Source organism: Onychostruthus taczanowskii, unplaced genomic scaffold, assembly GCF_017590055.1.
Source record: "Onychostruthus taczanowskii isolate IOZ18803 unplaced genomic scaffold, ASM1759005v1 scaffold6, whole genome shotgun sequence".
In the NCBI taxonomy this organism is placed as follows: domain Eukaryota; kingdom Metazoa; phylum Chordata; class Aves; order Passeriformes; family Passeridae; genus Onychostruthus; species Onychostruthus taczanowskii.
In genome coordinates, this window is record NW_024503679.1 from 8,518,036 (window position 1) to 8,545,026 (window position 26,991).

General features: G+C 38.5%; 2 protein-coding genes across 4 annotated transcripts in view; one reads left to right on the forward strand and one right to left on the reverse strand.

Annotated features, from left to right (window-relative positions):
* On the forward strand, nt 1-24,845 carry CUNH15orf48 (chromosome unknown C15orf48 homolog). Of its 3 annotated transcripts, XR_005953700.1 has the most exons (6): nt 1-135; nt 465-553; nt 1,351-1,411; nt 2,038-2,129; nt 10,467-10,567; nt 24,420-24,845. XR_005953700.1 is itself a non-coding variant. In XM_041418517.1 (5 exons), the coding sequence occupies exons 1-4, from the start codon at nt 94-96 to the stop codon at nt 2,104-2,106; spliced, it is 261 nt and encodes an 86-aa protein (XP_041274451.1). In that variant the 5' UTR covers nt 1-93; the 3' UTR covers nt 2,107-2,129; nt 10,467-13,199. The 3 variants fall into 3 exon arrangements, 2 of the variants coding, with proteins under 2 accessions (XP_041274451.1, XP_041274450.1); XM_041418517.1 differs by lacking the exon at nt 24,420-24,845 and having other exon boundaries at nt 10,467-13,199; XM_041418516.1 differs by lacking the exons at nt 10,467-10,567; nt 24,420-24,845 and having other exon boundaries at nt 2,038-3,953.
* SLC30A4 (solute carrier family 30 member 4) overlaps nt 15,607-26,991 on the reverse strand; it is a 14,872-nt gene continuing 3,487 nt past the window's right edge. Inside the window, exons 2-7 of the mRNA XM_041418514.1 lie at nt 24,902-25,048; nt 19,797-19,950; nt 19,309-19,546; nt 18,913-19,018; nt 16,480-16,614; nt 15,607-15,844 (exon numbers count right to left, since the gene is read on the reverse strand). Coding sequence (XP_041274448.1) covers nt 15,690-15,844; nt 16,480-16,614; nt 18,913-19,018; nt 19,309-19,546; nt 19,797-19,950; nt 24,902-25,048 — 935 coding nt within the window. The 3' untranslated portion in view covers nt 15,607-15,689. The remainder of the gene's footprint in view (nt 15,845-16,479; nt 16,615-18,912; nt 19,019-19,308; nt 19,547-19,796; nt 19,951-24,901; nt 25,049-26,991) is intronic.

A 26,991-nucleotide genomic window follows, 5' to 3' on the forward strand; every position in this document is an offset into this window, starting at 1 on the left:
GCGCGGGGCTCAAAGAGCGCGGGGCGGGCCCGCCGGCACCTCCAGCCCCGGCCGGGGAGCGCCCAGAGCCCGAGCCGCTCCGCAGCCGCCAGCATGAACAAGGGCATCTTGCACACGCTTAAAACGAAAAGAGAAGTGAGTTTGCCTCAGGGGTCGGGGCCGTGGTTACCCGCCCGCGGGGAGGGATGCGGGGGGCTCGGGCGGCTGCACCAGGATGCCACTTGATTTCCCGAGGAAATGGGACCCGCGTAAAGTTCATGTATTAAAAGTGAGGTGTGGAGGAGGGTAACGTAGAGGTAAAAGTGAAATTCGCATATTAAAAGTTAAGTGGTGTAACGAGTAATATAGAGATAATGTAGAGGAACAGGTAATCCCTGCCTAGTTCTGTGTAACCCTTGCTCCCCCTGTTCGTGGGTCTGTAGCTGGGACATAAGATCAGCTCTTTTCTCTGTTTTGTTTTTCAGCTCATTCCCCTGGCCGGAATATTGTCCTTGGCAGCAGCTGGGGCGTTCTCTTTTTGTGTCTATTCACTATTCCGCAAATCTGATGTGATGTAAGGAAAAACTTATTGTTTGGAGCTTACCCTGACTTGTTTTATTGAACCAAGTATTTGACCATCATGTTTTACACACACACAAAAACAAAAAAAAAAAAACAAAACAAAACAAAAAAAAAAAAGGCGCCAGACACATGTACCAGAGTACTAGGAGAGTACTGAGTACTGATAATAACTAAAGTATCTGCAGATTGTAAATAGTGAGGAAATTAATTGATTTGGAGTGTAGTCCAAGTTATTTCCTAACTTTTGATTTAATAATTATGTTTTTTCTTTGCTTTAGGTATAAGAAGTTTTAAATGTTCTAATCAAGAATTTTATATAATCATATAGGTAAATGAGATCCATATATACTGCAACCAGGCTATTGACTTGTATGTAAAGAGCAGTGTTTGATAGTATTCCAATGGCTTGGCTGATAAATTGAGCCAATCCTATACTCTTAAAGGTTTTGGGGGTTTATATATTCATTTTAAAGTGATCGGAGTATGCATTTTAACTGTTGGGGTAAAAGTCCCCTTACTTTGGTCTTTACTCAGTTTTGATTTTTCAGCTTGCTTCCCTCACAATGATATGTGGGCAGTGCTGGCTTGCTTGGTGCTTTGGAAGCTGCAAATAAAGCAACCCGTCATTGATTCCTATCCAGATTTTAAAATGTAGTGCCCAAACCTCTAAATTTGTGCTTTAGGGAACTCCTTACTAAAGTGAATAGCTCTACTGACAATAGGCTGCTCATGAAAATATGTTCAAGGACACACCTTAAAACATAATACTTGTTTTATCTTCTTTTAAAGCATTCACAAGATTGGCAGTTCAGAACCATGGGAAACTATTGATCCTGCCAAGCCTCAGAAGGTAATTTGTACATATAATGTATGTATAAATAGCATAAATTTCCAACATAATGAATCACTTCTTTCCTGTGTAAGAACTAGCAAAATATGAATGCGAGAACAAGTGTAAAGTTGATGTGGACACAAATGCTTCATTCATTACTTTATGTCTTCACCCTATTAGCTAATGGTAGGGATCTCCTACACTGTGGGTCTGATCCTACATTCATACCATACTTCTGGTTGTTGTCCTGTGTCCATTCCCACCCCAAACATCCATTTACTCAATTCCATTGATAACAGTGGAAACTTGGAGTATGGAGGAAGTGCTGTTTACCCTTACCTTGTTCCTGAATCACAGAATTGAATAAGAATGTTTAAGTACTGTAGCCTGGAGGAAAAATATCTTAGTTTATAAGAGCACTTAGGATAAGGAAAAATAAAATTATTTGGCATGATTACTTAATTAATATCCTAGTGATTTTGTTCAACAAATTATTATGTCATCTGTTGCATATTTCTGAAAGGAAGATGTAAAGCCACTAGAACTTCTTCAGCAATAAGCTGATGTTTGATATGGGGAGGTGTGGGAGTGGAGGAGATGCTCACTGGGATTTTACTAACTTCCATATTTTCCATTCCTTCCAGCTGGTAACAATCAGTCAGCAGTGGCGACCTATAGAGGAGCTGGAAGAGGTCAAAAAGCTTACGAAGTGAGAAGTTTCTGTTGCCTCAAAAAGGTACCCTATGAATCTAGTGGAATCATTTCTGCACAAACTTGACTACTGAAATCAGTGTGCGGAAATGCTTCTGCTACATTTTTAGGGTCTCCCTACATTTTTTTGGACTCTGGATGAGGAGTTTCATGTTGCTTTAGAAACTGGCATACGGCATCCACATAGTCCAAAAATCTGACTCAAAATAGTAATTTTCAATAAGGATTTGATGTAAATTTTTGAGTATTCAGATGGTAATTATGGATCAAAAAATCCTTCATAGTTTTTGTAGAATTTCAGGATTTGTTTCAAAATACATTAGTTTTGCCATTTTACTCATTTTTAATAAAATAAATTCTAAGTTTATACATTTCATGTAAATTGCCCAAAAGCTTTTCTAAATTGGAATTCCTGGTCTCCTTCCTTTCTATTCTGTATTTCAATGTTATATAGAGACCAAAGTCATAGCCAGAGGATGTCTTTGTATGGCAGCATATGTGGTCATGCAGTACACTTGCATTCCTTGTCTGTGTTAGATTAAGTCAAAACTAATGTTGTGCTGCAAATACTGAAACTTATCCATTGAGGAGTCCAATAGGTTATTTAAGGATTTATTTGAGACTGCAGATTTAGAACCTCAAAACCTAAGAGTTAAGCATGGCTAGAAAAGAAATGAAAATCAGGTAATTTCTTTTGTATTTAATATTGTTCATGATTAAATTTTTTGATGGTACTAGAATTAGAAAATCTGCATTATCCAAAACTACACAGTGTAGATTTCTTCTTTTTGTGCAAGGTTGTTCAAGTGCAAGCTGCAATGTACTGCACAATTAACAATGTTTTTAAAGATTTCTACGTGCTATTAGGAATATGTCTCTTATCAAATAGAAACAAAGAGATTAAAATTAGGAATGATTATGAAGAGACAGTTCTTCTTTAAGCTTCTGTGTGTTTGTTTGCTTATGGGTTGGCTGGGAAAGAATGTAATGGGCACGTTCCCAGTAAAATCATGAGACATGCATCCAATGGCAGAACAGTCCTTTTGTAGGTATTTTCTGTATGTGCCCTCTTCCAAGCAGTTTCTCAATCTATTCCACAGTTCCTCTTAAAATGGATGGTAAGAACTCCTAATCCTTTCTGTGAGAAAGAAACCAAAAGTGAAACAGCTGCTAATTGAGAAAAGTCCCCTTAAATGAGTAATAGTCAAGTGCTTTAGGTTATTCTACTGCAGCAAAGACAAATTTCATTTAGAAAAGTTGTCTCCTGAATTCCAAGGTAGCTTGGCTTCAGAAGCTGTTTTCTTCAGCTGAGGAAAAAAAATAATCTAAATGTTGCATAAATATTTGTTTATCTAGTAAGGATGACTCAGCAGCATTAGTGTTTTAGAGTGAGAGGAACTAGTAGTCTTCAGAATAAGTCCTTAGCTTGCATTTAAGGAATGACATTACAAGAAGATTGAATAGCATAGAACCACAAAAATACAGAGCTCTGATGAAGTTTTAAGTATTTTAAAACAGAAAATCTTTTAAAATATTTCTCTGTATTTCCATATTTCTACTGGACTGTAGCAAAAACAAAGTGCTGTGCCTGCCCTGAGTTGATGCATTAATTGAGTTTGTTCTTCAGTAAGTCACTTTTTTTGGCTGCAAATACTATGACCTAAATATCTGTCAACATTGGGAAAATAAGTGTAAGTAAATTTTAGTTAATTTTTGTATTCAGCCACATTTCAGTGATGTTTCCAGTAGCACATTAAGCAGTGTGACTGCTGTCAGTCACAGGTTGTTGCTTCTTTTATCATGTCCTGAAGCATAACAGCTCTGGTAATAAAACTGTTTTGCTTTGTAAGCTGTTCTGGTTTTCTTTATTAATACAGATTTTTGGGGAGGGTTTTCACACAATATAAGAAATCAACTTTTTTTTTTTTTTTTTGGCAGCTCAAAAAGGTTATGAATGTTGTTAAAGCTATTGGGTTTTGTGTCTTCTCTGACTATCCCTAAAAATCTGTCTCCTGCATAGAGGGTTTTTTCTCATAAGTAGCATAACCAAGAGCAATTACTGTGTCTCCCCAATCAGCTACTCAACATAAATCTATAAAGCAATGTACAGGTTATTTCCTTGTTCTACAAACAGTAAAGATTCAACTGGTTGAATTTTATGAGCTGATGTTTATGAGAACAGTATGACTTCCCTAATCTGTGTCATGCAAACCCATTAATTTTAATTCCACGAACAATTTAAAGGCTATTGAAATAATTTAACAACTTCCTTATTTCTCTCTATTTCCTTTGCTCTCTTTAGTCTCCCACTCCATTCTATTCTTGGATTTGATTTGGTTGATGTTGGCTTTTTTTAACAACCACTGTCTTTGCTCACCCTAGCTAGTACATTTATATGGAACTATATAACTTCCAAATTTCCTGTTAATTATGAAGATTAATAAAAATGGCCACTAGTTTGTTAGGGTTTCCAGTATAGGTTAGATACCATTAGAAATGTGTTTTAATAGTTCTAATCACTGTTAGAAATCCATCATTACAATCTACGGTCATGCTTCTCTAAATTTTTCTGAGTAGCCCATATGTAAATAGCTTTCTGGAAGAACAGAAGAAGACTGCTTGTTGCAATGTATATACAATGAATTGCTAATTTTTGTTATTACAGTAGTACTTCAAGGCCTTTAATCTGCAGATCTTGTGGTGGTGTGGTTATCAGAGAGCTGCGTTGGGGATTTTTGTTTCTGCATGTGATAGCCCCAGTGTTAGCATTTCTCCTTGTGACCCCCTGCATTTCTCTGCCACAAGGTGCTATTAATGTAGTTCTGCACTGTCTGGTTACTTCAGTGGTGGCTTTCTGCAGAAAATAGTAACTTACAGAGGGGGCTGATGCAACTGTTGGAGGAAATGGTTCATCCTGCAGTTGTTGTCTGCCTTAGCGCAGAGAGTGGCTGTCCCTAGGACTAGCTGTGGAAAACAAACAGGAGTAATGGGAATGATTCACTGAATCCAGCCAATATTTGGTGTTGGACACTTCTGAAAAAGCTTTCAGGTTAAACAAACATGGCTGGCATGGTTTTCCTTTGCTGTCTGAAGCCTTTGCTGTCCAGCACATCCACATGCCGGACGGGAGCATACAGACAGTGAAATCCCGTAAAAAGTATAAAAAGTGTAACTGAAATAGAAATAAAAGCAATACTGCTGGCTTGGCCTGGGGCACTGGGGTTGGACTTGGTGAGTGTTGCCCCTCAGGTGCTGATGTGAACAGGGAGCAGGCAGCTTGTCTGCCCAAAGCTCTCCATCGGGAAGCAGCCGTCGCAGTAACGGCCCCTGCGAAGCCGTGAGCTGACACCGCATCCAAAGCACCTTTGCCTGTGTGCCTCGCCCTGGCCAAAGATCACACACCCTCACCCAGGCTGTGCCAACCCTATTTGTGCTGGACCTCGCCCAGATGAACAAGGGGTTTAGTTCAATTAGCATTTACTTTTAGATAATTTTGTTGTGTTGTTCTGAGCCATTACTGGGGAGGTGTTGCCCTTCAGGTCTCACCCAGGATGTGGGAGAGCCCCTCACAACACAGGGAGCCTGGGGCCTGGAACAGATTTCACCCCAACAAGTGAGAGCTGTCCTGCAGCATCACCACGGTTCCTGGCTGGGGACTGAGGGCCATGTGAGCAAGGTGTAAGAGTGGGGGTGGCAGAACACTAGTTGGGAGCCCTGGAGACAGTTGGTCTGGGTATCAGGATATAGGCTAGTGCTGGCCTTCACTGCCAGGTTACCAAATTAGTTTAAATAAACCCTCATCTCTTAGCAACAGGGGCATGACAAAGGCTTTGGTTTGGTGTTGTTTTCACCTTTAAGACTTCCAAGGTTTGGCCTGGTGCGCCAGGCCGGCTCCATGGCCTCTGTTCAGGGTTGTGACACTGCAGGGCTGTGCCTGGAGTCCCTGGAGGTGTCCTGGGTGTCCCGGCTGGCTGCTCTGTGTGTGGAGCCAGGGCTGGGGTGCTGGGCTGGCAGGTGTGCTCCTGTCCTGGCTGGCAATACCACTTCTGCTGCTCATGGCCAAGATTTGAATCTGTGTAACATTCCCTAAAATGTCCGTGTAAATAACTTAAGACTTCATCATGCAACGTTTTTAAGATAAAGCAAGTCACTTTTGTGACCATCTCTCCATAAGGTTTAAAAAGTACTTGTGAGCATCTGTTAAAATTCAGATGAAGCACAAATTTGAGCCATAAACATAAGCATGCATTATCTTTCAACGGACTCACATAAAAACATTTGCATTTTTTCTTTGAATTTGTTAACAAATTTACATGATGTTGGTAGACAGGGTCCATTCCACTGAAAACTCTCTCTAAATTATGCTGCTGCAGAAAAACAAGGGCCATATCTGCTAATAATATGGGAGGATCTTGCTCACCCACTTCTATCTGGATATCTTTTGTTTTGAGTGAGGGCTGTTCTGTTACTGAAATTCTGTTCATCTGGTTGTTTCTTTGCAAGTAAATGGTAAAATAATTTGTTTGTGTTCTGGAACGCCAAACTTGAAGTGGTCTGGCAGTTTTTAATCCTATAAATCACAGTGATTCCTGTAGCCTGACAGATTGTGCAGTCCAGACAGAAGCTGTGAAACAGCTTTTTTTCATTTGTGTATTTTCTGAGTAATTAGAAGGCATAATTTCTGTAAGTTCAAACTCCCTTAGCTCTCCCTCAGCCAGATTTGCTGACTTCACTGACCCCAAGTGTTGCTGAAGCAGGGGGAGGAGATGATAGCTCTTGAACTTGGGACTTCTATTACAGACATTGATTTTATAATCAGATTTCCCTGCTGAAGGGCATGGGAATTCTGCACAGACATTGCTGTTACCAGATGATGGTAAACTGAGAATCTAGAGACTCTAGAGGATAAGTCATTAGGATACAGCACTAAAAATAGACTATAGGGACCAGAGCTCTGTAGCAATCCTGTCAAAATCCTAAACCATTAAATCATGCAGTCCCAAGGCAGAGCCACCTGCATCCCACTTTGTGGTTCCAGTTCTGTAGAACTCTTTGGTTTTCAAGCTACATTCTATCATTTGACTCATTTTTACAGTATTTGGCATGAGACAAGTGTGGTGTGGTACTTTAGAGGTAGACTCTGGGCTCAAGGACTGCATCAGCCTTCTGCACAGAACTGTATCTTATCTTCAGAAAGCACTGATGCTGTGTGAGGTGTAAATGAGGAACCTCCCAACAGATCATAACAGAGATTGTCAACAGCATAATGTCAGTGAAAAGCTGGAGTTCTTTCCCTTCCTCTTTCAGTATTGGACATTGTGAATTTTTCATTGCAAAGTTCTGTTTTATCTGAGAGATCAGAAAAACCACACAAGTCTGAAAAACTTCTTGCATGTAAATAAATGTGTTTATGCTTTCAACTTCAGCAAAGCTATCACATTCTTCATCACCTGTTGATTGTCACTTCTTTAATTGAATCAAATGTATTTCCAATAGGCAGGTAACTAATAAACACCATCCTTTATCTGATGCTGCTGCTGCACAAACAAGGAAGCAAATGCAGAAAGTTCTGATCCCTGGTAGCAACAGAAAAATCTTATCAGTTTGCCAAAGAAAAGCAATCATCTACTGCTAATAAATCACCAATTCACTACATTAAAAGAAAGGGAAGTGTGTTTTTTTTATTGAAGCTGTTAAAATTGTTTCATTTAATGATGCATCCTTCCCTTCTGCTGTGACCTCTTTTATAATTCAGTAAAGACTAAATATTTTTTGAAGACTGTTAGCACTATGCTGCCCATGCTGCTAGCATTATTAAATATATTAGCATTATGCTGCCATTACTGTGTTTAGTTTTCCTCTTGGCAAATGCTTTGAATGAAAGATGCTATGGTCAGAAAAAATTAATTCATCTTGAAGACTGCAGTATCCACCTTACTCCCTAAAGCAGAAATCCACAGCACAATCCCAGTCACAATGACTTGCAGTTCTAGTCATTGCCTCATTGCCCAACTCTTGCCCATAATGTCCATGTTACCATAGCATGTTTTACAAAGTAGATGAAAAACCATTAGTTTGAAGTTAGGTGAATGTTTTATGCTGATTTCAGGGAGGCATGGAATTAATACAGTAAAGTTTGCAGTGGTTGTGTATGTGTACTAGTATGTGTTTTTTGAAAATTCTCTCTTAAGAAAAATTAAAACATTTAAGAACTGGGCATGTCTGTGCTCAAGTTCCTGTATTTTTGTTAGTTCACAGAGGAGGTGTTTCCACTACACAAAACAGGGTGTTACAGGGAAGTTGGTGTTTGAGGATATGCTGTTGAGAATGTCACTTCTCAGTAGGTGTAAAGGGCACAGTAAACAGAATTACCACCCAAGTCATAGGTGGATTCCCTCAATAAAGAATCAAAGAGTTTGACCTTCCTATCTGCTTTTAGAAATCCTCACAGTTGTCTGGCTGGCAGTGCCACCTGCATTCCTTAAGGAATAGAACAGCACAGGGTATTGCTGTAGCTATGGAACATTTGTTGAAATGAAGTGTAATCAGTTTCAAAAAGCAAAAGCTAACTGAAGTTCTTTATCTACTGGGCTTTTTTCTTCTTCGCTAAACAGATAAAAGAAAGTATGGCAACACAACAAAGAAGGGAGATGGGGGCAACACTCCAATATTCTTTTTTTCATACAGTAATGAAAGTTTTTGGTGTGGGCTAGACAGGTAAAACGTACCTTGTTTAGGACTGTAAAGCCATCAGATGTCTTAGTTGAACTGCACAACAGATCAATTTATGCTGCAGTCTGTAAAGGAAATTGGTATTGATTTCATTTCTGACCATCCACAATTTGCTCCAGATACAGCAGTATGTTCCATACTTGGTTGCATGGTAGTGTAATGGAGTCTAGTGTTTCCCAGTTGCTATCTGCACTACCCACATGACCTGGCTTTGTGTTTTCTTCCCTCCTTCTTTTTTTTGTACACGAACACACCTTGTATCATAAACAAAACATGAACTCTTAAAAAGAAATTTTTAAAAAGTCATGCAAACAACCCTGCAGTATGAATACCCCTACTTAGCCATAGCAGGTGGGGGGCTGATTAGTAGGGTTTAATTTTGTTATTACTCCAGCTCCGTGAGCAGCCTCCTTCTAGCTCTGACAGCTCAAATTAGGAACTAGCTCTTCTCTTGATCCTCAGAGCAATCTCAGATGTAGTAAGAACTTTCTGTGGAAGAAAAATATTCTGCTTTCATTGCTTCTTTACCAAGACACTTAATAGAGTTAATGTAACGAGATATCCTGCATAGCTGTTCACATCTAAAACATATCTTCATTTACAGCTAACTGCCCATGAACCTTTAACATTTGATAAGCAGAGAGTTACTGTCCTTTGATTTTTCTATTATATGACTTGAACTTTGCTCTGTGACAAATTGAGGAAGCTAGGTTGCTTGAAAACCATCCTCATTTATTCCATCTAGGTTCTGTTTCAAGCAAATAGAAAGAAACCAGTGTGTAACTGGTTGGGCAATTTCTGTTTCCAGTTTAAGGTGTGTCTCTTCTGCAATTGCTTAGAAAATACAGAATTGCTTAATAGCTTAAAGAAATTAAAGAAGACTTTACTGGAAGGATGTTGTGGTCCAAGTTCATCAACCTCCTTCATCTGTATTTTCTCTCTCCAGACTCTGTTCTACTAAATCCAAAACCACCACTGTACTAGCAGTTGCAGAATGTAAACACAACAATATTTGTTATTTATAATTGTACCTGCCTAGTTTGAAACAAAATTGTTTCCCTCAGTTTATGTTTTTGATTGAAAGTGCCCTCTGATTCTTCAGAAAGAAGCACAATCAGGAATGTTTCAGATGGAATCATCTGTTGTCCTGGAAACATGAATTCAGCACCCTAAAGAAGAAATACTTATTTTCATAGAAACAAAGGGCTTGCATCATAACTTACCTTGTTACGTATTAATATTAATTAATATAATCTACTTACATTTTAGATATCTGTACCCTCAACTAATTTCTACTCCTATGATTTTTTTTCTTAAAAATTTTTCTTTTCCTCCTTTTCTGGAGGAAAGCACTAGAGCATGCATTCCATGGTATTTACCCATATATGCCTTCAAAAAGTGTCTAAACTCCTTCCCAGTAATTGATTAGGCAGTCTGTGCTAGGTTTGTGCTTTTCCTTATTGCATCTATTAAAAAGATAAATCCCCTGTGGTTTTTTTAGGAAAAAATAAGAGGGTTTGGTGGGGGTTTATTTTAGGGGAGGCAGGAGTGTTTTGGAGTTGTGTTGCTGTTTCTTTACTCACTCATAAGACCTCTCTAGGATGTGCAATAGAATGTATTCCCTTGGCAGCGGGAGTGGCCGTGGCTCTCCTCAGCCCGCAGCTCTTCGTGAACGCTGGGAGCGGAGCGCCATCGTCTGGAATAGCCGGGAACGGCCTGGAAGGCAACCAGGTGAGGGGAGCCTTTGACTTGTTCTCTCAGGGGAAACAGGAACAGGAGAAATCTGTAAAAAATGCAGAATAATTGTATGCTGCGATGAACTATAGAGCACCGCCTTAACTATGAAAGTGTTTGTTTACAGTGTTTTTCTCAAAATTAAAAGGCCAGATACTAGACTTAGGTGACTAGTTTTATAAGTTCATATTTAATCAGTTTGTTTAGGAATTTATTAAATAATTTCTTTGTGTATGCTTTGGGAAAAGAAATAGAAAGATTGCAGGGACTTGGGTGCTTTTCATACTCCTGGGATAAATGCAGTCTGCTTGCCATCTGGGTCCTTTTGTTTATTCATCAGCTGAACTAAAAATCCCTGTATGTATTAGTTTACTATGTAAAACAATGCAGGACACACTCTATACAGACAACGCTGATTCATTTACTGGCTGATAATGGTCCTGGAGAAACAACTTATCTTTTTACCATGTATAAGGCAATCATGAAACAGTCATCTTAAGGATAAAATTATATTTTGCTTATGAAATGGCTTGCTTTTTTCCTGGCATAAATTGATGCCATAAAAGGTGTAAATGCTTCAGTTAAAAGCTGTAATAAATGCAGTTATTTTAACCTGCATATTTAGCACCAGTTGCTTTCAAACTGTGCAATACTGAGAGAAGACAATGTAGAAAAGGAAAATAGAGATAAAAGAGCAAAAATACTCAAAAGAGCAAATATAATGATGAGGATATCATCATTTTACAGCTTTACACACAGAAGGCAGCTACACGTGTGTTTTAAGAGCAGATTGCTGTGGTGGCTGCAAAACAGTAAATGGAAAGGATCCATATTTATTCTAGTAGCTTCCAAAGTTGTGTCAGGGATTTGAAAGAATTAAAGAGCATGTAGGGTCCTTCCTAGAGCATTCAGCTCTGGAAAATTGCATAAGAAGAGTAGACCAGTAGGGGATTTTCCAGATCCTGAGCACAGAGACTGTCAATGCCCAGCATGATTTGTTATAGAGGGGAGGAGAGGATGAAACTGGGAAGAGAATTAAGGGTGGAGGACATTTATATTTTTAATGTGGAGGACATTTATATTTTTTATGGTAGAAAAGGAATCTAGAGGCTTTCAGAATAGGTCTTTCCTATGAATTAGCAGCTTGGTTAGAAGGCTTTATTTTTATTTTATTGATCAAAGAGGAAATGACCTTAGGGCAAAGGCAGGCCTGTATTTGAACAGCACTGTTCTTGGGGTGTGTTCCACCCCTGGTGCAGTGAGAGAAACTCCTGGTGACCCTGTAAGCAGCAGGTGCCCAGAGTGTGAGCTGGACATTATTAATGAAACTGTGGAGAGGACAGAATATGGCAAGAAAATAGAGAGGGAAGCTGAGAGCAGTGGCATAATGCAAAGAGCTGGTGAAACATGACATTGAGCTACGTGTGCTCACCAAATGTGTTTGGAGCAATGTGTTTGGAGCAATCAGCAAGAATAAAGACCTTGGCAATGCTCTTTTGGGTAGAGGGAAATGGGCTGGGTACTTCCAGGGGATTGTCTCCTTCTCTTGAGAACTCAAGGGAACTTCTTCTCTGGCAATGGATTAGTTTATTGGACTAGGAAGCTGCTGCAGTATGTACCATGTCTTTTACCCAATAAGCCATCTTTGTTTATTACACTTACACTTATTTGTAGAGAGAAATAATGCTTTAACAGCCCTGCCCTGTGCAGCATCAGTGCAGTGTCTTCATGAGATCCCAACAAAACACCTGAACAGAATCCTTGCCACTCATTACTTGATGGGTGTCTTCTGGGGTTTTTCCTTCTATGTCAGAAAATTACTTTTAAATGCCAGCCTTCTGCTTTTCTGAGTCACTCTGCCACTTGGGAGTGATTCTGCAAGAAATAGCAGATATGTACAGTAGTGAGATAATTGAAGACCAGATTCAAGTATGACATTTTAAATGGTAATTCTGCTGGTGAAGAAAGAAATGCTGCTGGTATTGAAAAGACAAAATGTCAACACAATTAAAAACAAAAACCAAACCACATAATTAGGCGAGGAAAACATTCAGAAACAAAATATGTTTCTACTAATTTTCTTCTTAGGATAAGAACACTTGAGAAGGGAAGAGTAGGATGTGAGGGTTTGCAATCTACTCATATGAAGATGTTTTATTGACTCATATGAGTAGGTTGTCATCAAAACTGTATCTGTGCTTCAGAAGAGGATGGGTGACAATCACTGATTTAGAAAGGAAAAACCTTCTCCCAATGTGGACTTTCAGAAGTGGCAAAATTTTCTCAGGATTTCATCTGTTCAGTCAGCAAGAGCATTCGACCACAGCTCTGAAAACCAGGGATACTGGTTGTGGAAACCTGCTTGGATCTCGGAAGTTTTTTGTTTAGAAAGAAGTTCTGTCAAGTATATGCATTTTCACTTCAGGCAGAGCATTTGTTAGAAGGAAAAGAATAGTGTAAGAGTGTGTAAACTATCTTAACCATATTAAATAATCTGGCTTGGAAAAACATGAAACCTTATTTATAATAATGCCCCTTTTCTCTAAGCTGATACTGAAAACAATCTTGGAGTATCTACAAAAACTTACTGATTCTTTTATTCTTTATTCTCATTTTGTCTTCTGTTGCCTCTTCTCTGAACTTCCAGTCCTTGGTAACAAGGGCCCCTCAGGGTGAATGCAGGGTTTCAGGAATGTTTTGCCAGTTGCTTTATGATGATCCTTCACCATACTTTGTCAGCTTATACCTTCTGAAGTGTAATTATTGCATGTGAAATCACAAGTCTTAAATTGTTCTGACTAAAGATAGAGACTTAATTAATTCTCTGTATAGCATCTGCAAACTGATTTAAAGCTGAGTATTCAGACATTTCAAAACACAGCTGCCCTAAGTATCAGACTGCTGTAAGAATTTGATGAAATACAAATAAATATTTTATAAGACAATGTGAACTTTAATAATCGATTTAATAAAACCCACAATAAAACAACACACCTTTTTTCTTCAATTAAACAAATGTATACTAAATTATTAAAAAACTGCCAATACAATACATTTCTACTGTACTTCAACATCTAATTACATCAACTGTAAACCCCAATTTAATTAAAACCCATTTGAGCATTAGTATGTGCAAAATACCTGTTGTTTGTGGTTTTTGCCAGTAAGTTTGTAATGATGGGATGCACATTTTTCATGAACTGTGATATGGCTTAATTAATGATAGTGTTTGTATTGCAGCATTACCTTCCCAAGCACAGTGGTGCTTTTCAGCTGCACATGCTCCCATGCTGTACACCAGTGTTCCTCCTTCCTGCCCAAACAGATACAAACACAGTCTGGTGTTATGTGCACTTTGTCCAGATTCTCAATGTGCTGTCTGCTTTCATCAATAAAAAATCATCATGTGACCCCTACCTCCAAAAAGGGAAGAAAAGAAGCCAAAATTGTTACCACCAAATGCAGATACAAATTAGCCTTATGAAAGTGTGAAACCCTAGTGAGTTTCAAAACAGAAAATAGCTGAAATATTCACAGCTGAATATCACAATAACCATAACTGGGCAAAAGTTTTCCTTTCTGATCCACACAGAGAACTACTTTTCATGTCAGTGGAAGTTCTGCATAAGTGGAAGTACAGAATAAACAAAAAAATACTTGAAGCCAAGTTCTTGCCCTCTTCTGAACTTCGTAGGTCACGTTCTTGCTGTCCTTAGCTTCTTGAATGCCAGGGCCGTCAGAAGCAGGTTAAATCTGGGCTTGTAGGTGTATGACAGCTTAGTGAAAAGATTTATCATCTTGGGTACATTCAAAATACAGGGGTTCCACAATGAAGCCAAACAGTTCCACTCTGTGGACTCTGAGCTGTCCAGATGAACACAGAGTCTTTCCAGGTTGCCTCCTCTCTGCAAATACAGAAGGACCTTTCTGCCGCTCCAGGCTGTTATGATATTGTTGTCCAACACCTTTAGGTTACAGAGCTTGATTGGATTTTGCTTTATCCATAAGCTAAGTAGTGGGAACTGCTATCACAGTGGCATTCCTGACAGGATGCTACCATGCTGTGCTTAAAGCAAAGATGAAAAGGTCAGAGATTGTGATGGATGGAATTGTGCACGTCTAAAACTTCTGCTCCCCACTTTCCTGTTAGGTGCACATATCTGTAGATTGCATTTGAGAGGATTTCCAAGTCAAGTATCACTTCTATCATTTGACTTTTCTTTTAAAACAAAACAATATGGAAAAAATGATCAATTACAGGACATTTATTAATTACAACTAGAATGCATGCTAATCAACTGGCCTTTTAATGTGAATCAAATGATGGTTTAGACATTCAAGATTATTAATAATAAATTCCTCTTACAAGTCAAAACTTTGTAAAATAAATAACTTGTTTCTAATGTATAAATCCTATTCTAAAACACATTAAAGATAACTGATCACTTAAAACACTTTGGGTCCAGTGTTGGGTCTCTAGATAAATACCAGAAGTCTGGGCAAGGATCTTCCTGTCTGGATCTCTGAATGCCCAGATTAAAGCTAACTTTCTGGTCTGGGTCCAGTAAATTCTGTGTTTTGCACTGTCTCCAAAGAGACAGTTTCCATGAGAATTCAACTTAATGTATGTGTTAATAGTTTGAGATACTGTCTGAAAATTACTATTGCAAAAATACTGAATCATGAATTTGGGGATCATGATATATTGTGCAACCCGGGTATGATCAGCTTTAGAGACTTTTGAGTGAAATACTGAATACCTGACGCTCCTTTTGGAGTGCAGGTACTTTGTGGTACATAATGTTTAAAGGACAATATTGGACTGTAATTTGTGAGGTATCTGCAGAGCCACGTTCCAGTTTGTAAACAATAATCCAAAACCAGCTTTGTCTCAAAATCATAATAAATTGAACAAACCAGTACGACGGAGAGTGAAATACACGTTCTGTAGGGCAACCACTGCACTTTTTGCAGCACCAGTTCTCCCTGCTGCATGTCCCATGGTACAAATCCACATATGAATGGTTACTATTGGATAATTTTCATTTTGCATTTATTGCTCTCAGTCTTTGACTACACAAGGTAAAGAATAAGGCAGCAGTTCCCAAAACGTAAGAAATTAGGCACTGGAACTCTGACAACTCGCGCAGGTTTTGCTCATTTCCTGTTTGTAACTCTGAAGCTGGACAGAGCACTTGTACATTCCAAACGTGTTCAGCAGCAGCTGCCGGGCCTTGGACTGAACATCCTCCCATTTAGATGAACTACCAGGAACTGAAAAATAAAGAAAAGAATTAATAAATTCCCTCCTTAAGAAACCTGAGCAATGCAAATGTTCTCAAACTTATCCCAGTGTCACCGATGAGAATAATTTTCGCTCACACTCTTTACTAATTTAATATTGTTCTTGTGGTCACTGTGTACTCTCTATCATTTTACACCTCTCTTGATAGAACTCCGTGCATGTCTGATACTTTCCTCTCAAAAACCTGAGCTCTCTTACTAAGAACTGATATTCATAGTATAGTTAGATGTCTGAATCAGCACAGGTTTTGGCAAAACATTTATTTTTCATATGTAGATTATTCCACATTAGAATTTCACCCTTTTTCCCTAAACATTTAACAAAATTTATGAGGAGAAATTTTGTGTTGTTTTTTTTTCCCCTACCCAAAGAATCTGCATTGGACATTTGGGTATGAATGTATTTTATTTGCACAGTTTTCATTTACACCATGTCTTTCTTGGCCAAGGTGTTCTGTTCCTTGCTGTACAAAAGCAGAGTTAGTAGATTTTCCTTCCCCAGAATTATCTTTCTTGATTCAGTTTAAATTACAATATGAAGAGGAAGTGGTGGGGTTTTTCCTAAACTTGGATTCAATTTAGAATTATGCTATCCAGCAGCTTACCTAGTTGCAAGTGGACTATGGCAGTTGTTTTTCCTGCAGTGAGAGACCAAACATTTAAATCTTCTATAGAATAAACATCCTCAATTTTCATCAAGTCTTCCTTGATGCGATCCACATTTAAATGCCTTGGAACTCCTGTGATACCAAACATGAGATAAAATTAATTCTGTCTTCTGCAAAGTCTCAGTAGCCTTTAAAATGTCATGACAGATCAAAATGTCAAAGAAATTAGAATTTGTACTGTTGGAAGTGATTAGTAACTTCCATGTTATCAACAGAAAATAATACAGAAATGGGCCTGTTAAGTCTGGTATGGATACAGAAGTTGTACAAGAATTGCAGAGCTTTCTCAATGGAATCTGTCCTGTCCAGAATCCACACTCTGGCAACAGCCAACATTAGATCCTTTCCAATGATGTACTTTTGTTGACAATTTCACTGCAGCTTCTAACCCTTAGTAACAGTTTAGGCCGGACTCTAGGGTCAAAATCTGTTAAAAAAAAAAAAAAAAAGCTAGGGCCTGTCTCCTGCAACTGCTTTTCAGGTACCTGGATCATGTTCACAGGCTACAGTAATCCATGTGCAGTGGTCAACACCAAGGACTGTATTTTACAGTGTCATCTCTGCAAATCAGAGATCAAGTCCTTTTGGTATTTTCAGCAGCACATCTCTAAGTTACCACCACCATCCTTTTACACCATGCCCTTGTAGAAAGGGCAAAATCAAAATTTTAGATTATCAACTTGGGTCAAAAACTAATGCAAGTACTGCATAAACTCTTTCTGAGTAGTTTTGATGTTACAGTATCTTTTATTGCTTATCATCTAGTTGTATGGAGTTTCTTTATGTATATTATGAGGAGTTCAGCCGCTTGCTTCTCAAATTTCTTCAGACTTTTTTCATGACTTCTCTGAACCTGGTGCCTTACTGTATCTTAAATCACGTTATTTCCAGTACTATCTATTTTGAAAGTTCAGTGTCTAAGACTGTCTCACATAAAACAAAATTTTCCTTCTAGTGGAGACCATCAAAAATTATTTAGCTGATAAATAACTAGCTAACTGTCTAGTATTTGTACAGCTTTCTTTTTCCCAGGAAAAATGGACTTAAATTCTCATATCTATGTCATACTTGTGATGGGCTTCCATTCTGCCTTATAAATCTATATTAAAAGCTAGAATTTCATTGCTTGTGTTGGACAGCTATTTAATTTTCTAATTTAGCATCCTCGGTTATGGTATAATCAGGAAACTGAATACCAGAAGTTGATACAACTTCAAGGGCCTTGATGTTGCAGCAGTGGTTTCCAGTATAAATGCAAGTCCATTCTCTGGAGATCCTGAATTTGAGTTGGAAAAGTTTCCTAGCATGCATAAGGCCCATATATCATCACTTTTAATGACATCGTTAATTTGGAGATTTTTATGACAACTGGGATACCTATGTGAACAGCTACGACACAAAACATCTGGAATCTGATACTTCATTAGTTTGTCTTATCTGTTTCCTTCAGCTAAATCTATTGCCTGGGAGCTAATTGAGGGTTCTTCAGCTAATTTCATCATTTTTGCCTTTTCAGTGAACTTCTACTTTGCTGGATTTTTTTTTTTAATCTTAAGCAACAGCAAAAGCACTTGACTGAAGAGTCTGAAGTTTCTGATTTAACCTCATAACATGATAGAAGTAAAGTCAAAGGTAATTCACATGAGACAGTTAGGAATGGGCAGTTAAAACCTAGGATTTTTCTCCCAGCCCTAACATCTTCACTTTATAAAGTAATAGTACTTAGATCTAGTACTAGAGCAGTAACAGTTAGCACGTAAGCTGTGATAAAGCAAAGGATGTTGCTGACATGTTTCCCTCTATGTCACGTAAGATAAGATTTTTCAGCCCACATTCAGCTTTTTCTTCCCTTTTTTTTCCGTATTTGACACCACTCTTAACTTGCAGCTTCCCCTGTGGGAACAGTAGATACACACAAGTAATACAAAGGCACTTGTAGGAAAGGGGAAGACAGGACTGGCATGAACCACACGTCCAGCCATTTGCCTATGCTTGGTGCTTCCTTTTACCTCCATTCACATTCACTTCAACTGTACAAGTAATGAAAGTGAGAGTGTAGAACTGAGTCTGGGCAAATGTTCACTTGATTTAACTGAGAGTCACTGCAGACACACAAGAAAGTTCTGTACATTTCACATCTCCATCTCCTGATGGTAAAGAGTGTGCAGCTATAGGACTTGTGTTGTTCTGGCCACGGTCAAAAACACCTAAAAACTGCTACAATTTACAGGAGCCATAAAGAACCACCAGACTAAAGCAGCACCAAGACAGACAGGTCTCCAGGTACAATCCACATAGAAATGGGGATCATGATGTCAAGAAAACTGGTATTTTCCATGTAAAGTGCTGCAGATTGGGCACAGACCTTACCTTCCAGTATAATAACTCCCGTGTCACACAGAATTCGAATTGTTGTAAAAATCACCAGTATGGAAAATACATATGTACATATAGGATCAGCAATCTTGTATTCTGGCTGCAAAAGAGAAATTTCACAATGTCAGAGGATGTATGAAAACAAGATCACTTACAAAAATGTGATTCAGAAAACACGGTTACTTCTAGTTCCAAGTTTCATGAATTTTTTTTGTTTGAATATATGTAGTAGAGACAGTTTTGCTTATTTTGTATGATGTATGAACCTTATCATAAAACATAATTTTAAAGGTATTTTTAATAACATACAAAACCAGGCCCCTTTTGACTTTAATCACCAGAGCTGAACTGCCAAGATTCCCGGTGCCTCCAGGAGAGGCCCTCCCTTACCTTAAAGCGGATGATGTAGGCAGCTACCAGCACGCCGATGCTCTGTACCAGGTCCCCCAGGGCATGCACGAACGCTGCTCTCACAGCCAGGCTGCTGTGCCCGTGGCTGCTGTGCCCGTGGCTGCTGTGCCCGTGGCTGCTGCCCTGGGCTGTGCTTGGAGAGCTCGGCTGAGGTACATGAGAGTGAGGGTGGGAGTGGGAGTGAAGGTGGCCAGACTGATTCAGCAAAAACCCCATTCTGAAAGTGAAAGAAGAGAAATGCTTCAAGAAATAGGCTTTAGGGTTTGTTGCGTGGGGAGGATTTGTTAGGGTTTTTTCATTTTAAACCAAATAATTGAAAAATAATACTTGGTGTAATTTCTTGTCTTATTTGGGAAAATTAAGAGGTCCAGCAAAATTACATCCCATGACAAAGTTACAGGCCATGAATGAATTAGCAGCTTATTGAGAAATACATTTATGAGTGTTAATGGAGAGAAAGGTCTTACATCAAGTTAACTGCAACACCGACGGCTGCTGTGATGAGCATGATATCACCATTTATTTCATAGTCCATATGGATAGTTCTCTGAACAGCCTCATACAAGAGGAATGCCATAAGGATATAGACCAGCAGTACACTAATGATGGCTGACAGTACTTCTGCAAACAGAAAGGAAAAAACATTTTAAAAATGTGTCTCAGATCCATTTCTATTTCCAAATTAGAATGTGGACAGGGCCTTATTTTAACTACTTTATCCAAATCATACCTAATATAAACTAAGAAGTTGTGTGGCAAATAAAACTTGTAAAATAGGATTAACCAACAGAGTTTGTTCTAATCCACTCCTTCACTTGTCCCTGTCATCAGTACATACCTCAAATTATGTTTTCTCTGAAAACTTCTGCAGAGGTGATGATCCTGACTTCTTCAGATAACCAGAACATTTGCCTGAGAACTCACAGGCAAAGGCCTGTCCAGGCATGAAGAGGACAGGTGATCTCAAACATTATCAGCCCACCCACAAATAAGGGAAACCTTGATTTTAAGTATACAGAGTATTAACCTGGGTTTAGAAATTACTTTTATGTATCCTTTTGTATTTAGGATGGAGAAGAAATTACAAAAAGATAAAGAAATCAAACAGTACAAACTTGTCACACATGATACTCTTGAGCTCCTTGACAAATGTGTTCATAAATGTTATCTGAGGCAGATTTCAGGTACAAAGGCTAGCTTAATGTAAGTTTCTGTATTGCTGTGATATGCTGTTCTAACATTATCTAATATTTACCACATATTATTATTTCACAAAAAGCAAGAGCATTATGACCATTATTGTGGCACAGGAACTTTATCTGATCAGCAGGGACTTTCAAAAAGAAACATATATCTAAAGAAAGATAAACATTAGAAAACTAATAAAAGCTACTGCTTCATTGTCCTATGCTTTCTGCTGCCATTTACATCTGTGGAAAGTGGTTACAGTTCTCTACAGGGTTCCTGCTGTTCTGATGGGAGGTAAACAGGGCTAAATATTTTATAGGTCGGGACTTTTGTGCTGCCTCAGTACCCCAGTCATGAAAATGTGCTGGTAATAGCACACAAACCTAAGAAGGATGAGTCCACACTACAGTTTTAAGGTCCTACTATAAAGAATATAGGTATTTCCAAATGGGTCACTAGATTGCTTTTATCATAAATGTACTTTTACCCTCTAGCTTCATATTTTGAAAACTATCGCCTGCAGCAGCTGAAACTTTAAAAAAAAAAAAAGGCAACACAGCTGGCAGAGAAAACATTAGCCCAGTTAAAGACAGTTATAATCAAGTTAATACAGGGCTTTACAAAAAGCCCTGGGAAAACCTTAATGCTTGCTCCATTGTATTGCATATAAATCTGCAGCCATGCCTGAGTAATCTGTAATCATTATGCATAATGCTCATTACTGTCACTTGCCAGATGGATCACTGGGATCTCAGCCTTCCTCTGTGAACTCAAAGATCAGAGGTGGAATTAATTTACTTGGAGTTGTAATGGTTGTTCTTCCCCCTAGTTCCACACGTTGCCCTGATTTATTCCCCAGAAAGGGCAAAATTCTGCCCTTGGCTGTACCATAGGTCTAAGAATACTCATCTGAGAATTGCCTCTCTTCTTCCTCTGTTTTCAATCTGTCAGCCTGCAGCAGAACTTGGGTTACTGCAGATGTCTTCTCTAACACAGAAGTGTTTTAATTTTATTTATTGCGTATTACAGAAAAAAACCCATGCAGCTATATCAGCATTTTAATGTCACCAAAATCAGGTGATCCATGCACTGAATTATTAACATCATTATGGGAGAAGAAACTCACACCAACACATTCAGCTGCTGAGTAGTGTGTCAATGCCTGGATGAAGAACAGCATTACCAGGCAGTAACAAGGCTCTGAAAGTCAACTGTCATAATCTGAGATCATTTCAGAGCAACTTGAAAATCCTGGAAATATCCACAGAAATGGAAATTATCTTTACAAAGCTGGCAGATTATTCAGGGCAACAGTCCTAAAAATACACAATACATTGCTTAGAAGGTTTTCCAGAATGCTTTTCTAAAAACTCGTGAAGCCATAGCACATTAGCATTTACCAGAGAAATAATATAGTGTGCTTTTACAATCTAACCCCATGTTTTCTGCAATGCAAACCAGTGTTTTCCTTGCAGTTTCTTCCAGAGTCACTGTCATGTCAGCATGGTAGATCTGTGCTGAGATCTTTCACTTCTTGTGAAATGAACTGTGCACGGTCTCAGTGGACTGGCTGATTCTGTCATTACTAACATTGTCTCTGCAGCAATGGACGAGTGCCAGGCTCCATATCTATGCTTAAATCTGCTCAGTGTCTTGCTGAAAAGGAGGTATCTGCACTTGGTGGGGAAACTGAACTATTTTTGGCTTCAAGAATTTAATTCTTCTTCAACATGACTGCAGTTTCCATTACTTTGTCTTCACTTTTCTAACCTATTCCTGAATCTGTCAGCTTCCTTTTCGCAACTGAAAATGGAATAAAACTGAACATGGAACTTATATATTATGCATTCAAAGAGAATTCAAATAAATGAAAATTAGTGCTAACTTCCTTCTGGAGTTTGACTAGACAACTATCAGGTCTGTTGCTTTTACAAGGCAATGTTTATGGGAAAATTTGAAAATTCATCATTCTGCAAACAAAAATGATAGTAAGTACCAGAAACATTGTTCATTAGAACATTTTCATGCCTACTGAATGTATGGATTATCTTAAAACTTCACAGAGCAGGTCAGCGATGAGACAGTTCTTGCATATATTCCCAGCTTTAAACAAATAATCCACATATTCTTCTGTGACAGATGCCCAATCTGTATCCTACTTTTAACATCCTGACATGTTTTAACATCCCTCTTGTGAAGTTTAAACTATTGTTGAACTGACATTATTTGCTGACAAGCTTCTTACATATAGGTTACTTGAAAAAATATGTTACAACAAGGATATAGCCTAGAAACTGCTTTGTTCCATTGCCAGCACTCACTGATGTGTGAAACTGGGCCCTGAGGCCACAGCATTCAGACTGGGTGCCTAAAATCAGGAAAATAAATTTCACAAATGTAATTTTTAAATTACACAGTAATTTTGAACCATCCCATCTTCTGTACTTTGGGGGTCCCTGGCAAAGCCTTGACTCCCTTCCTGCAGCACAGAAACTCTTCTCCCTGGGCTCTCCTGCTCATCCAGAGAGCTGCACTGCTGTATTCATGCAGGATGGCTGAAGTACAAAGGAACCTCTGGAAACTGTGTAGTCCTGCTCAAAGGAGGGTCAGCTACAGTGGGTTGCTCAGGGCTGCTTCCACGTGGGTTTCGAGTATTTCCAACTGAGGACACTCCACTAGAACCTGTTCTAGTCTTTGACCACCTGCTGGCACTGGGAGCAGAAAAGGAGGAGCAATTGTTGCAGAACTGAGAGGCTGCTCCCTGTAGCTGCTCCTAGAGAGAAGGGCAGTACAGACTAATTTTATGGGCCACATTTGGCCCATGGATCACCACTGGATCAGTCTGGCTAGTATTTGACTAGTATTTTTCCTGGCAGTAAACTGGAGAGAAAAAAATATGCAGAAAATGAGGTGGCAGGAGTCCTCAGGGATTTCTTCTTTCACATTAATTGAAAAAAGTGAAAAATTTACAGAACTGAATAATATTTTAATGGTTAAGTAAGGTCCTTTTATTTTTTTAAGATAAATCCCTGTTTTAAGCTAGGCACGTTCAAGGTATGTGCTATTTGATTTTAGAAAAGTTACAAAGACATATCAACTACCCAAATTATTTTGAAATAGGGTTAAAGTATGTATAAATGCTAACATCCTTCTGGAGAGCATGAGCAAATGCCAGGGGCATACCTGCAAGGTCAGGTTTCAGCATCAGAGGAGCTCCTATCACAAAATTAAAACTTCATGAAAGAAAAGTTTGTAATGGGAAATGCTGGCATTGCTAATGCTTTCTTGCTAGAGCCTCAAAGAGCTTAGCTAGTGTACAGAGTTATGCATTCATGCACTAGTGACTAACTGATGACAAATGACAAGGAGTGATGGAGTTGTTGAATTCTACTGCTGTTCTAGCAGCCAAAATAAGAATTGCAAATAATGACTACACAAGAATTAAATTCCTTGAAAAATGTATGCTATAAAGTGTTATAGAAAACAGGTAGAAAACTGGGACACTAGAAATTATCTATTTCATGAGGAAGATACTTTGAAGTTTTTGCTAAAATGACTACAGACCTGCAGCTGTGCATTATATCCAGTTAGCAACCACATGAAAACACCCTTTTCATCATTACATTTCCAAACATGAAGTAATAAATCCTGAAAATATTCTTCCAAGGGTTAGTCCATAATTCTGTTTAAACTTCTTTTTAGGGACACCTAAACTGGACAGAGGTTAAGTGATTTGCTGTATTTTGCAAACCATGGGGCATTTTGACCTCAGCTTTCTGTGGTTTGGGGAATGCAAGAGGAATACTGATTTATACGAGTTCTGGCAGGGCAGAGCTCTCTAATAATATGTTCTACATAACTTCTTAGTTGTGGATTAAAATGTAATTTTTCACATTGAATAGGACCTTTTTCCAGTATCACAATTCTGCTGAAGTCAACAAGACTTTTTAAATCCCGGGCACTGGCAATAATCTGTTGTGAACAACCACGGGCTGACATGCACAGCTCCTGCACCAACAATGTCACCATGAATTCAATTCTCCAGCCTTCCTCTTCAAGATGGAATCAAGCATTGAGAATTTAACTCAATCTAAGTGGCAGTTCCACAAAAATGGAGGGACTTGCCCTGCTCCCAGTGAATGTAATTCTGCCATCAAACTTTTGGCCAAGTTTGGTTTTTTGGTGTTTTTAATCTATTCACTTGTGGCAATACAACCTATGCAGTGTATCCCCAAGAGCCGGTGAAAGGACATTGAGAGTCAATTAAAGCAACTCTTAGGTTTGCTGCTACTTTCTTTCTAGCTACCTGTTCTTCTAGAATTAGGTGCTCTTTACAGTTTTTGCTTAAAATAATCTTTACCAGCAAAATCTGATAGCTACATACCTAAGCGATGAAATCCAAAAGTGAACCTCTTTGTTGGAGATTTTGCAGACAGCCAGAGAGCGAGGAGGGTCAAAATAATACCACTAAGGTCAGTCAGCATGTGAAGTGCATCTGTCATAATTGCTAGACTGTTAGCAACATAGCCACCTGAAAACATAATAGGAAAACTCAGGACACATGACATTTATAATTATTTTATATAATACCCTCTTGCATAGCTTACAGTTATTCCTTTTCAGAATAGTATATGAGAACCCTTCTTATGCCCACTAAACATGGAGGGGTGTTTGCCATTACAAGCAAAATGCCGTGCTATAATTTAAAGCTACCATAGTTAAAAGTGCAGTCAAGTGTGCTTTCTATTAAGAGTAACATAGAAAGGATTCACTCCTGTTGTTCTAACACAGACTACTTGCATAATGTTTGCAAGATAAGGTCCAAAATAGTTTTGTATCTTTTCTCTACACATTACTGCACATGTGTTTAATCAACTGATTATTTTGTTAAACTACATCTGTTAAACACTCTGACATAACAGGAACAGAACTCCATAGATTCAACAACCAGGAAATTTACCCTGTCCCCTTTTTATTTTTATTATTTCATCATTTAACCTTAATTATTCCCCATCCTGGCAGAGGCGTGTAAGTTCTTGCAATATCTATTGCAGACAATGACTTTCACTTGTACAGCATTTTTCTTTGTTATTACCGTATTTTTATTGTAATTATGAGCTGCATTGAGACAAATAAACTGAGATCAAACGTTAATATCTTTGTTCCAATTCAATTGCTAGTGCTTCTATTGGATGAGTGAGAGATTTAAACAATGCACCTCTAGCTTAAGTATCCCTTATACAGAGGGGAGTCAAGGACAAGGCTGTGTTGTCTCCCATATGCTTGAAGGTAAGCCCATTATCTCAGAAAAGATCAAATCTTCATTAACAGCTCAGCTATTATTTGGTGTCTCTTTTTACCTTGAGATTGTCATGCAGCCTGTAAATTGTATTGAGCAAAGTGTGCAGCTGGTGTGCCATTTGGCAGGCTTCAGGCTCCAACTAACATTTCAAATAAAGAAATCTTCATATACAATTAAAATTGTCTTAGTGAAGAGGCTGATCAGAGGAAATACCAAAGGGGAATTCACAACTGGCTGATAGCTTTTAAGACTGGTCATAAAACCTGTGTGTGTGTGGGTGGGTGTTCTCATGTACACACCTGCAGACAAAGCTACTCTCTCCTCCCCAGCCAAACACGGAGCACAGCTGTACTGCAGTACAGCACTGTTTGTGCTGTGGCCACCTACCAAATGCACTACATTTCAAACACCTCCTTTCCTCCAGCCCCTTTCTTCAATTGTTCAGAACTTTCTATGTCAAATTCTTCTGAGGCTGAAACTCTCCAAAAGGCCATCGCAGCTCAAAAACAATAACTTCTTAAGATTTAGCAATTCAGCGGCTTTTTGAGTAAAATGAGTTATGCCTTTCCTTTCTGAATTAACTTGTGTTTTCCCATAATTTAAAAAAATTATTTAGAAAGTGAAACTCAATCTCTTTATAGTCAACAGAGAAGAAACAATAATTTATATGTAAGGACATTTAGTTCAGCAGTTTACATATATAATTATTTACAGTATATATACTGATTCCTATGTATTATTTTGAAAATCACTTCAGTCCAAGAAGAGTCAATTCCATTTCAGCTAGTCTCTCACTTTTAAAGATTTTAAAAGTATAAAGAAGGAATTCAGATACTGAAGCTAAACATAATGCAGAATGTGGATTAAGAAAACATAATTGCCATTTACGAAATCCTGTAATCAAAGGTTCTCTGTTTCTAAAGGTATCAGTTCATCACGTGGTTAAAGGTACTGCCTCGGGGCTGTTGGCAACTTGGAAAAAAAGACATCTATAACCTGTACAAATAGACAGCTTGATGGCTCACCACTGTTTTCAGTGACCCATGAAGGACAGCAGTTCTCCTCATGGATGATAAATTAGAAATCTCTAAACATAGCTGAAAACATCAAAAAAACCCTGTGAGAAAAGCTAATTAGGACTTGCAATATGTTTTTCATTTCTTGATGCACAA